The following is a 13,041-nucleotide window of genomic DNA, read 5'->3' on the forward strand; positions in this document are numbered from 1 at the left end:
CCAGGAAGAGGCGTTGGGCTTTGTGCTTGGCACTCATTGATATCAAAGTATTTAAGGTGCCCGGGTGGATTTTCATTATTCTGATGGGACCCATTGGGTTGTTCAGCACAACACCTAATTTAAAGCAAAGGAAAAAAACAGCAAACAGTATCTCAACTAACCCATTAACTCAAATAACCGGAGGTTAAATTTTGGTCACTTTGTTCATGCTTTACGTTTTCTGTGCTTCACTGCATATGAGAGTCCGACCAGATCTTTAAACAACAACAGCACCTAACCTATATGGTACTGAGGTCATCATGACAAACCCTCATCTAACAGCAGGCATCTCATGGGTGCCTTTTTGATGTTTGCACCAGGTTACCATCGGATCTGATTCAATGGTAATTGCATTTCCTAAATGGCCTTTTTGCAACTTGCTGCAATTAGGGAATCCGCTATACATGTGGTTACCGAATCGTAAATAGGAAATCCCTATTTGCAATTACCTATTTTGCGATTCTGAAAATGTGATTTCTGCAAGGTAGAAATTGTATTTTGCACCATAGAGAATGCATTTCAAACATAGGAACATGGCATTTTGCATTTCCTAATGGCCCTAAAGGGAGATTCGGACATTTAGGAAATCCAAATCCAATCGTACATATGGACCCTTGTGACCATTGAGGGGTTTGAACCCTCTGCAGGTATAAACGTCTTTCATAAGGCTTGTAAGTGTGCCTACGTTGGTCTCGGAGTTTTTCTAGACCCACTGCCTTGAAGGTCCCCATCTGAGTCTTCATTTGAGCCATTTCGTCATTGGAATGACTGTGAAATAAGGTATATCCCAAGAAGGGAAGATTAAGAATCCTCTACTGAGATTTGTGTTTGAGGGCTGTAAGGCAAAGCTAAGATTGCCGTCTAAGTGCCAACCCTTGACAGTATAAGTGGACTGCCAACAGAGAAGAATCGGCAGCAGCACTAATGACCTGGTTGGAGACCGTCATGTCCTCAACATCTACTCTTTTTGATCTCTTGGGAAGTCTTCTGCAAACTGCTCCAAGGAGTCCCATAATTTTGTATCATATCTGGCTAGTAGGGCAGATGCACTTGCTGCTTTTATGGTAGTGGCAGCTGTACCACATACCTTGCGTCCCAAGGAATCAAGCTTATTACTCTCTTCGTCTGGAGGAATTGTAGACAAAAGAGCAGTAAAGTGCACTAGGATGACCACTGAATAAGGGGGAGGATCTGAATGAAACAACTGGTCCTGCTCCAAAGGTCTATACTTTTCCTGGACCTTCGACAGAGCTGATCTGGCTGCAGCCGGTGTAAGGAACAGCTCCATGACGGGTTCTAATAAACCTAGAACTAGCAGTAAGAGGGATCTGGACACCGCCCATTGGTGAAGCGTCTCGAAGTTTACGGATGTTAATGTAGTTGGGGCAGGCATTCGTATGATCAACTTTGAGGCCCCGGCACAAGCTTCTCTTGAAAGGGGTAAACGTCATTCACTGGAGGGTGCCTTGGCTGGGGAGAACTGGTCAGTGTTGGTGAATATCTGCCAGCGCTGGAGGAAGACCCGGGAGATCTGTGTCTTAATTGTGTTCCAGACTTAGCACATGCATGAGGGTAGTGTTGCGTGTGACGAAAAGATAATCGTGAACAGGAGTGTCAAGACCGATGTATCAAATGCACTTGTGCTCCTGAGACAAGATCTGGAATGAGGAGATCTTTATCTTCAAGGAGAAGCAGGAGGCTTCACCGGCAGAGTTGCTTCCAGAGGCGTCTGTGGATGTGGAAGAAGTGCTGACGAAGTAAGTGGAAGGTGGTGGCAGGGGGAAGCATAGGATAGTCTGTAAGTAAGACGGGCAACGATGGAGAATACATCCTGGAGTATTCAGAGTCAGAGGGGGATGGTAAATGTCTTGATTTTCAGACTCATTTCACAGCACTGGAATATCCGACGATTCTCTCATGTCTCAACTTCAACAGACTTCTAGACATCAAACTTGTCCTGTGTCTTGATGTCGTGGTATCCTTCTAAGTCAACCTCCTGTGTCTCATAGGCCTGGTAGACAACCAAGGATTGTTGTTGGCCAAGCTCACGAACCCGGTGATTATTCCGGAACCTGGGGTGCTGCTACAGATGGCATTGCGGTGTTGGAAGATGTGCTTCCAGCGCACGGGCTGGACTCCTCTTGCCCCTGGTTGGGGTCCCGCATGGTGTCCCGTTCACTCTATTCTCAAGAGCTCAGCTGTCGGAGTGGACGTCTGCTGAGATCGTCATAGTGGGAGACTGCTTCCAATACGGGCTACTAATCCTCTAGACCATTTTTTTAATGCCAATACAGCCCACCTCACGGACAATTCCAAACTTATCACTCAGTGGTGCAAACGTTTGAGGACCCACGGGAGAGTGGCCGTCAAGAACCGAAACCTCGTGGAGTTCTCCAGGCATTGGTAACATTAGGGGGAGCCAGACACACAGTGAAGTGGCTCTATAGAGCACGGTTGGAGAAAGTCAAGACACCCTTGGACCGAACCTTTGAAAGATGGGGGCAATAATAGGGAGAGACTTATTGGACTAAGTATGGAATCGGGTCTTGGGGAGCCCAAAACGGGTGTCCAGGAACACCAAATTCAAGCTTATCCAATTTAGCTATATCCACATGGTTTATCGGACACCTCATAGACTGCGCATCATGTATGGAGGGGAAGCTCGCTACTGCCCTAGATGTAGAGTGCAAGATGAAGGATTCGCTCACATGGCGTGGGAGTGCGCAAAATTGCGGGGATTATGGGGTCAGTGATCGATTACATCAACAAGACACTGGCTCGTGCACTCCCTTGTTGGGCGGAGGTCTGCCTCCTGGGATTGTTCCCCAGACCAAAGGCGAGAAGTGTGGATTCCAGATTTGCAGACCTAGCCCAGGTGCTAGCACGAAGACAGATAGCGCTGACGTGGATGACAGCGGCAGGTCCTACGGTGACAGCCTAGGAAAGAAATGGGGACATGTTGCCCAGAGCGGAAAAAAGGACAAGACAGAGGAAGGATGCCCGAAGGGTCTGTTGCCGCCCATTAGCGGGACTGTGGACAGAGGTGCTGAGAGCATGGGATTTTAGGAATGATGTACATTTGGGAGGGAGTACGGCTGAAACAGAGTGTAGAGAATACCCCACTCAAGTCCCGCAGGAAGATGAGGGATGTGATCGCTGAGCAGGCTGACTGGGTGGCAGACCCCCTCCACCCCCACCCTCTGCATAGAGATCCTTCATATAGAGGCACATACATTTTCCCCCTGGGAGGAGGTTAGCCTTTACAATGATATAGGGAAACAGACCCACTGGACAATGCACTGTTAAGCAGTTTCCCAGAGTTTGGGACAAATGGTTTTATTATTGTTTGTTTAATATGTCTGTACGATGGGAGGATACTTGTAACTCCCTGGAGAATAAATGGGTAAAGAGTGCAGGGAGTGGTTATGTGACAATTGATGGTCACGGATCTTATTGTAAAAAATGTACTTAAGGCATGTACTTAGTAATATACAATGTATGGCTCTGATAACACGAAATACAATTACTGTCATTCAAAATGCTATTATCCCACTGAGGTGACTACTGCCCTTGTACATGTACATCAATATGTAAATCTAAATGGCAATAAAGACATATAAAAAAAAGAAACTCCTATGTCTTGATGTCGACCCAGCTCATGATGGCGAGGATGTAGGCACTGTACCTTGTCTCGATGTCCTTAGCGTCAACCTGGACCTACATCGTTTTTGATGGTAGGCTCTTTCTGGACCTCGCTCACCTGGAGTCCTCAGAGGAAGGTGGAAGTGCCTAGCAGAGGACTGACCCTCACCTCACTCTTTTGGCGTCCCACCTGCATTTGCGCCTTTTGCTGCCTGCACCACTCTTCTGTCCCATTGAGGCCAATCTTCTCCCTGTCTCTCAGTGTACATCTGGAACAGGTCCTGCAGTGTGGACATCTGTCAGGAACATGACTTTCAGGAAGGCGGGTGATACAAACGTCATGTGGGTCTGACTTAGCCTTTTTTCTTTAATAAGCAGGACATTTGACAAATAAGGATGGCATTTTATTTGACAAAGGAAAAAATATTTCTGTCTCAAAAGACCAGAAAAACACAAGGAGAGATTAAATCCATCGAGTTAACTAGTTGTAAAAAATCAGTGAGATTTTTGAGAGAAAAAAAACTAGAAAGTCTGATCTCTGCTCCAAGATCTTGTCACCAGGAGCCAGAAAAAAATATACTGAGGCAACTGCTGGGCATGATGGGATACTGGTGGGCTGTGAGCCCTTAAAGGCACGGTCTCTCTTTTCAGATCTTCACAGTTGTAGCCTATAGGGCTACATTGTCCTCTACTTTGTCCTTACAAAAAAGTGTTTGTGAAAAAGATTTACAGTCGAATAACACAATTCCAGTTAATTTTCCTACTTTTTTCAACATAAAAGCATCAGTCCTAGCAGCAACCTGTCCTAGGGGCAGAACCACTGTCCACAATTTCTGTTGCATGGCTGTCAGAGGTCTTGCTTTGCTGTATACCCAAACTTTATAATATCACTCAAATAGGCAAAGTTTTAAGGGAATAATTCTTGAATTTTGTTTGGTGTCTCTTCTCCATTAAGGAAAATAACTGTAAAATGTAAAAATCCATTTCAATTTCCTTTTTAAGCCGACTAATAAAGCAGGAGGTTTTCACATTATCAAGCATTCACAGCTTAGGTTTGTCAACTACATCATGGAATGGTTGCAGAAATGGAATGTCTCCCTTTAGGAATGCTGCAATCCCTTCATTACATCCCATCAGTAGGAGCACCATCGAAATGCACAGCTGTTTGTGTTGGGCCTGGTTGTCCTTTAGATTTAAACCTACTAAATCTCATATTTTCATTGCACTCCATTACACAGAGCATGTTTGAGTGGAGAGTTTCCTGCCATAGAATACTCTAACCAGCACCATTTCCTATTTATTACATTATCTGTGCTATCATCAGCAAAACTGAAGATGGACTGAAAATCTGAAACTATTTTCCTTATGGCCTGTTGGAATATATATGCCTACCATAGTATGAACTCTTATACTTCTTCCCTGTTTGTATTATTTTCTCTGGTATCTAAACCTACCTTATTTACAGCCCTACACAGGGTTTCATGTCCGAGAGGTTTGCCTTACCTTGCTATTAGATATGAATTTTCAAAGAAGATTGTTAATCCCTTTCTTCCTGTACCCTTCAAGTTTTGCAGTGCTTTGCATAATAAGTGGCTCGTCTGGATTGGGAGTGGAACTTGAAGTCCTCACTGTAGGAAGCTGAGATTGCAAGGAAGTTTACTTGAAATGTTCTGGTGGTGCCAGTAAACGCATACCACATGCAACTGTATTGTACTGCAATTGCATTTATATAGCACTTACTACCCCTGGTGAGGTCTATGTGCCCTACTAATTTTATTTGCTATGACCGGTTCAAAGTGCAACTGTTCAAATCAATTTCTTCCTGAACCCAAGTGGATGACTGCTAATATAGGATATGTTTGGCAAATAGAGTCACACATTTTTGATCCTGTCCTTCTCCATCCCGACTTTCCTTTGGGACTAGACTTGGCGAGGATTCTAGTGAATGACTCTTAAAGTAGAGGTGGGAGGAACTCATGCAGTTACACTCTGTGTAAATCTGCATAATTACATAAAAACTCTGCAAGAATACGCAGAGTTGCGCAAACAGATGGAAAATAGGCAGCCCACGCTGCTCTTGCTGCAATTCTGCGCCGCTAGAGCAAGCACGCTGAAAAATCAGTGCAAACGGCACCATGCGTTGTGCAGGAGTGTACGGCCATTTGAGTGGATTTTGCTGCCACTCAAGTACAATATCTGATCGAGCAGCAGCAAATTACTCAAACAGCAGCCCTCTGAACACGACCGCCCGCCTTAGAAAATCACGCTGGATGGCGGTGGATGGGAGGGTCGGGTGGGTTGCGTCAGGATGCTGACTTCTTGCTGCCATCCCTATGCTTAGCTGACATCTTTGCAGTCCAATGATCCAGATTCTTTCTGGACATTCCATTTAAAAACACATCTTTTGATTACCTACCAGGATTATGATCAACGACTTGCTCTTGCTCCAGATCCTTTCCTTTGTCCTGATGAGGACCATTTAGTCAATACAAATCGAAACGCCGTGACACTTATGCAACCATGAACAAATACAGTTGAACTGGGGTTGGATTTTTTTACAGTGGAATTGTACAACCATGCATATATCCTTACCACTGTTCCATTGCCATCTTGTACACACTATTGCACTACATTATTGTCACTAGAAATGTGATCACCTGATCAGAGGGCACTATTTCGTTAGATACTGATTTAATTGAAATACACTTTTTTATGCAAGTCTACTTGAATTCAAGTATTCTTTTGCAGTGTTGTTATAATTAAATCCTAATTAATTGTGTTGTACTGCATTCTTATTTGATGTTCAATTTGGAACTTCCGTCTTTATTATTGTTTAAATGCTCCTAATTCCAGGTGGTTGTGGGCTGCCCCTGTTATACATAATTATTTCTCTTTCAATGGCTGCTTTAGATGGATTCTGTATGAGAAGGCTTGCTTCCTTTATTAGGAAGCCCCACACTTTATAATCACTGTGATACACTATATATGTGTGTGTTTTTATTGCAGGTTTCATGTACACAGTACAACACAACAGAATAATTATGAAGCAGATGTGCAAGGCAAGTGAGACAGCAACCGATATGGAGATTTACAAAAGTGGAGTGTAGCTGAAACAGCAGTACTCAAGATTAGTTCACTGGAACGGCAGACAAACAGTGGCAGGACAACAAAGGTAGTCTTAGTAAGGGCACGCCACCTCCACATCACTCATAGCAATCCAACTGGCAGGGATGCCTCTGGTCCCAGGACAGCACCAGCTCAGGCAACATAAGTGGAACTGGGCAACATGGCAAGGAGTCGGGGTCCGGCAAGGAAACCCCAGAGAGCCTCTCTTCCACCAAGACCGGACCCTTGGCATCCATTCTGAAACAGACTAACTAAAAGGCAACCCATGCGGGTAATATCGGGACCCTGCACACCTCTCTGGCCTCCTTCCCAATCGCCTCCCTCTCACAGTCTGCCCACTTGATCAGCTCCTTCTACCATCTATACAGGTCGGGCCTCCAGCAGACTCGCAGCTCACTGTCAATTGCCTACGGGCAAGGATAAGTGCCAAGTCTGCAAACCTATCAGTCACTCTATGGGCAGCACTAAGTCTATAAAAGCCAAGCAAGCGCAGCTGTGGAGACCACTCAAAGGGTCTGTCCGTGGCCCGGCGGATAACTTGCAGGACAGTGTCACAATATGGAGCCAGTACTGAGCAGGCCCAGACCATATGATAAAAGCCTGCATCATGCATGCTGCATCGAGGGCAAATCAATGAAGCCCAAGGGAACATGACATGGATGCAATGATTAGTAAGGTACGTCCAGTTTAAGAAATGAACTTTGATTAATTTAAACCTAGCAGTACAAGATACCATGGGGGCGCAGAACAGAGCACTTATCCAAGTTGAGTTATCAAACAACTGCCCCCAAATCCACCACCCAACGCTGATGCAACTGAGACAGATTAGCCTGTACACCCTTCAGCAGGGACCTATTGATGCACCAGAAGTACGACAAGGCAGTCAGCCCCAGTAACAATGGTTCAACGAAAGAAGCTTGGAGTCTGGCCAGTTACTCCTACTGCTACATCTGCTCAGGTAAGAACTTGTTGGTGAGCCACTTGTAAGACAGCTCCCTATCCCATTCTTCTCTGCCCTTCAGTGGGAGCCTTTGAGCATAATTGGCCCAGTCATATGGTCATTTCAGAGTGTTCGGTCCCTTGGCAGTGCAATGTCTTTAGTGCTTAAGAGTCAAAACCCGAGAACAAAGACCTGCTCTCGGAGTTGCATGATATATCACCCAGGACCTTCTGACATAGTGAGTTTGACAATCGTATTCTTTTTTAAAACATGACTAGGGTTTCTAAGAAAGCGCAAGTTAACTTGAGAGGGATTAGCCAATTTTATTTAAAATACATGTACAAACATTTATATCATGGGGGTCTCTCTCACTCTAATGTGGGTTAGGCGAATACATTTACAGAGGCCTAAACTCGATAATTAATACTAAAACAAATGTAATTCCATTCTGCTATCAGCACAATGAAGACATCAGCAGTACAGGGATTAAGCTGTAAATAAAGGGATCACATTATCCACGTTACTTTGAGTAGTAACGCACTTCAAGTTACTCCACTTCTAAGCATATAGTGAATTTCTCAAAAACATTAGTAAGCACAGAGAATAAATGGTTTTTAGAGATGCAATTCAGTCTAATTAATGTGCAGCTTTGGTGATTTTAGATAGACTTAGCATTTAGAACCTGGAGCATACAATCAACTCGTCCAAAAAGTTAGTCACAATATAGAGTTCAGTTACTTCTCACTTTTGAGGTACAATGAAGTCAACCCCAAACAAAGTAGAGCACACTTCTTTAATCAATTGTGAAAATAACAGAAGAATATCTGATCTCAAACTTAAGTCAAGCTAGTTGCAGCACATACTCAATTACCAAAAGTAAAAACTCCAAAGATAAAGAAACAAGGAAGAAGGCATACCAGGAGCCTCTGTGTTGCACACGTGTACGATTGAGACGTTTCTCACCTTTTCCATATATTGTGAGCAGTTTGATTCTTGTAGTAAATTTGAAGCTTCCTGTTTGTAATACTCCCCAGTTTCAGCCAGAAAAGGACTCTCAAATATTTCCTGATAAAACTGAAAAATTAAGGCATCATCAACACAGTGCTTGTTGCTTATCAACCTAAAACAGTAAATTAAAGGACTTGCGCATATGGATGTAAATTCAAATTTACCTTAAGGGGAAATTTTTTCTTATACTGTTCAACATGAACAAACGAGTTAATAACCCCATGGATTACTTTCTGATTTGGGTCTTCCCCACATCGATCACTAAAATAAGTAAGAGAAAAAATGAAACAGTGAGAGCTGTGAGAGGGTGAGCGGAAAACAGAACATGGGAGACTCAACATTATTTAATGTTTCAAAAAGTAACTGCACAGGAAGAACAGCAAACCGAGCACTGCCAGGTGTAGACTGTATAAATTGTTATAAAGAGTGTACACATCTGATGTGTTAATTAAATACAATACTAGCACTCAGCAGATAGAACTATATATAGCTCTTCAATGTGGCTTGGCCTTGTGACAGATGTTATTTTTACAAATATATCCCAAATCGTGATCTAAGTCTCAGCGTAAAGGCTCTTATTTAGTTTTCGTCACTGCACACTCAATAGATACAAAGCTCCTTGTGTGGTCATATAGCTACACAACTCACTGCCTGGGTGGATCATCTTACAGAGGAAAATTACCCAAAAAATCCAGATGTAAATAAAAATGAAAACAATACCAATGTCCCTCTCCCTCCCCTAACAAAATGCAAAGCTTAGTGCACATGCCAATTAAGTTCATACAGCGCTCCACCCTTCCAACCCTCAGGTACCAACTTGTTCCTACTTTCCTCTGGAACAGAAGCTCAGACCACTATACAAGGACAATGGTAACTGGAGTGCTCATCATTTGTATAATGCTCTACAACTGTTGTTTAGAATCACATGCTAGTGTGAAAGGGGCATGTTCCATTAGTCTTCAATAACTGACTTACTGTTTGCATGGAACAGAAGCAGGTAGCTAAAACAAACAAGAAACGTAATGAGGAATGGGGTCATTCTAAGTTTTGGAGAAGTGCTATTTGTTATGTAGTTCCTATGCCACGCATCAGTAATAAGTGCATTTAATTAGTAGTAGTACTCCCTTAACACAAAACCAAATAATGTACAGGGCTTTCTAACGCTATACTTGAGCTGCTACCTGTAGTATGTACTGGGCAAAGCCCATATATCTACACATGACCACATTGCCCAATGTGCCTAGGACATTGCCTTAGTAACCCTGCTTTCCCCGATGCCTGTGCCTGTGACAATACACAGTAGGTAATGAGCCAAGCCATCAGCCAGACACTTTCCTCAATACCACTGCATGTTTGGCAGTGCACAGCCTTCAGACACAACCAGTGGCCCTATCGGCACTGCCTACTGGCTACTCAACACAGATTAAAGCCATGCTTTTGTCATACACTTTGCTCTATTTCTGCTTTTGAGCCCTCGCTCAGCATTTTTTTTTTTTTTAATTAACATATTACCATTAACAAATATTCTATAAAGCATAATATTTTTTGCAACTGCATTTATATGTGTATTTGCAGTAAAAACAATGTTTTAGTATAGGTTTATATTGTATCAATTGTTCATATGTTATACATTTATGCAATATAATAGTCAGAGGGAAACACAGTAGCTTTAGACAAAAAAAGCAGGAGAACTCACATGTTCTATTGAAACCCTACATCCCAGATTATGAGGCTCATTTTTTCTCATAGTGATGATGAGAAATCTTATATAAAGTCAATGTGAGAGCCTCTCTGGGAGCAAGAGAGAATTCTGGCGTTCTAGAAGGACAATGTATGACAAACAGCCTGCATCAAGGCCACACACTGGTGCTTGCTCTTCAAGTACTGATAAAAAAAGATGACAACAGGACTTGCCTACGAGTAGCCTATGGAAAAATATTAAATATGACTGGGTGTCAGTGTGGTCCATTTGTAAATCTCCTAATTTCAGTAAGATTTTGGTTCTAATGTAGACATTAGTTAGGGCTTGGGAGGAATAAATATCAAAATCCAATGATGTGCTTTTTTATGCAAGTTCTGTAAATCACCTATCTAGGGAATTATTCATCCCCTGTTCCCATGGCAACCCCGCCCCTTTTCTATATCAGTTTGCCACAGTTCATTCAAGTAAGCCGCTTTTAACCTGGAAGCCCAGTCTTCGTAGTCCTCAGTAGAGGTCATGCTACGAGAAGTGGTAAGGTGAGGGATCTACCTCCATGTATACTTAAAAAAGTGGTTATGTAACGGAACTGACAATGTATTCGATAAAAAATTCCTACGCAATACACAATGTGTCAAAATATAACAATATAACTTAAAAGTAATAATTCTACAAAACTTTGTGTAAAGTCCAAAAAGATATCTGTTTTAATGGAAACTTAATTTCAATTAATTAAATGATAGTTTAAAAAACAATTGCTATTTAAAACGACATCATATTGATGACATTACATAATACAACCAACAGAATTACAATTTCTCAATATGTGAATAATATATATAAAACACAGTTAAAACCAAGAGTGGCAGAAATAATTATTCGACGCACGTTTCGGCACAGTTTGCGCCTTCACAGGAATGTCACAGAATTACCTAAAAATAATAATTGGAAAATACACTGAGAAATACATTTTTCATAATAAAAACACAAACACACACATTTTTTGCCTTCACTTATAACAGAGAAGCTATCAAAAAGGAATGTATAGAATGAAACAGTTAGAACAGTATAGAGTAGAGTGCCGAAAAGATGAAGTAACATAGTCCCACTTCCAAACCTATTCAATGATGGTGCTTAGATACCTATAACAATGCTTACTTTAACCCCTTGCGTGCGGGAGAAATAAACGGCGTTCGGGAACACGACGGCTCCCGGCCGTTGTGCGCACACGCCCACCGTAATGCACGACGTCCGGGAGACGTTGTGCGCACTCGAGGGGTTAAAGGCTTTATAGCCGGGTTTCTGCTGGAAAGAAACTGATTCACCCGCTTTGATAAATTTGGTAAAATTTAAGCTGAAAGAGTCCACATGAATAATCAGGACATTGGATAAAATAAATGTTGTCAAAATGTTTTAACAACCAAAATATTCATTACCCTCAGTTTCTACGTCACGGGTACGTGTATATGCATTTCTTTCTAGAGCCTTTGTTGCTTCATAAAGCAAATAATGTGCTTTTTACATTGTCTAAGGAATAAAAAACAATTATTATAGATCATTTTGTTAGAAACAATTTCAGAAATACTAACATGTGGTTACTGTGTTCTTAATTCATTTTAATCCGTGCTCGGTTATTATTGTACATATATCGTCACGGTCATCATTTTTAGCACTCAAGGAATATTAATATTACTTAGCGCAAAAAATTCTGCAGAGATTGATAGCCCAAAACGTATTATTATACTTTTGTCATCCATGTGCCTTCATGATTAACAGCCCTAGATTATTAGTATTGATTGGCACAAACAATTATTATGCAAGGAGGTTAGTCAGGACTAGTTTTTAACAGCCACATATTGTTTATATTACTCGGCACGAAAAAATTCATGTAAAAAATGGTAGCCAAAAAATGTTATGTTCAAATTATCCCTATTTAATCACGATTAGCAACCATAGATTGTATGTATTAATTGGCACAGAAAAAATTAATACATGAGAGGTTTAGCGAGGACTATTCTCTCATGGTGTATGTAACAGGGAAGAAAGTGCTTACCTAATTCAAGGATAAAATTACATTAAGAGCTAGCTGTCCACATTGATGGCGAACATTTGCTGTTTTAAATTCAATTCCTACATAGGTTAAAAAGAGACGACAAAGTTCACAAATATTGTCTATCTTTTGTTTTATATTCACATAACACTATTTTCCAATTAGTTTCTACTCCGAGTTTTGACTTGCCTGTTTAACGATGAACCAACAATGGCGTATTGCCGTTTAAAATGGTCTCGAGCGTCTGGTCGATATCGCTTCTTTCATCAACCTTATGCGCTTCTCTATGGTTTAAATAGAGTATCCTTTCTATTCCCGGCCAGGTGGTACTTACGGGCCGTCATTACGTGTGTGCGACGCAAAGACGGTTCTTTTTGATAGGTTCTTTTACAGTGCTTACGAATAGATAGAGATACGCTAGAATGCGCACTTGTACTACTTCAATAGCACTTATTTTTACTTCCTAGAAACTATCAACTCGACTATTTGATTGGTTCTTTACCACATATACGAACGGTTCGAAATATGCTAGAATGC

General features: G+C 41.8%; 1 protein-coding gene across 1 annotated transcript in view; it reads right to left on the minus strand.

Annotated features, from left to right (window-relative positions):
* CUL2 (cullin 2) overlaps positions 1–13,041 on the minus strand; it is a 537,998-nt gene that overhangs the window by 280,268 nt on the left and 244,689 nt on the right. Inside the window, exons 7-8 of the mRNA XM_085631872.1 lie at positions 8,920–9,016; positions 8,711–8,821 (exon numbers count right to left, since the gene is read on the minus strand). Coding sequence (XP_085487998.1) covers positions 8,711–8,821; positions 8,920–9,016 — 208 coding nt within the window. The remainder of the gene's footprint in view (positions 1–8,710; positions 8,822–8,919; positions 9,017–13,041) is intronic.

The sequence above is a fragment of the Triturus cristatus genome, chromosome 10 (assembly GCF_964204655.1).
Source record: "Triturus cristatus chromosome 10, aTriCri1.1, whole genome shotgun sequence".
NCBI classification, from domain to species: domain Eukaryota; kingdom Metazoa; phylum Chordata; class Amphibia; order Caudata; family Salamandridae; genus Triturus; species Triturus cristatus.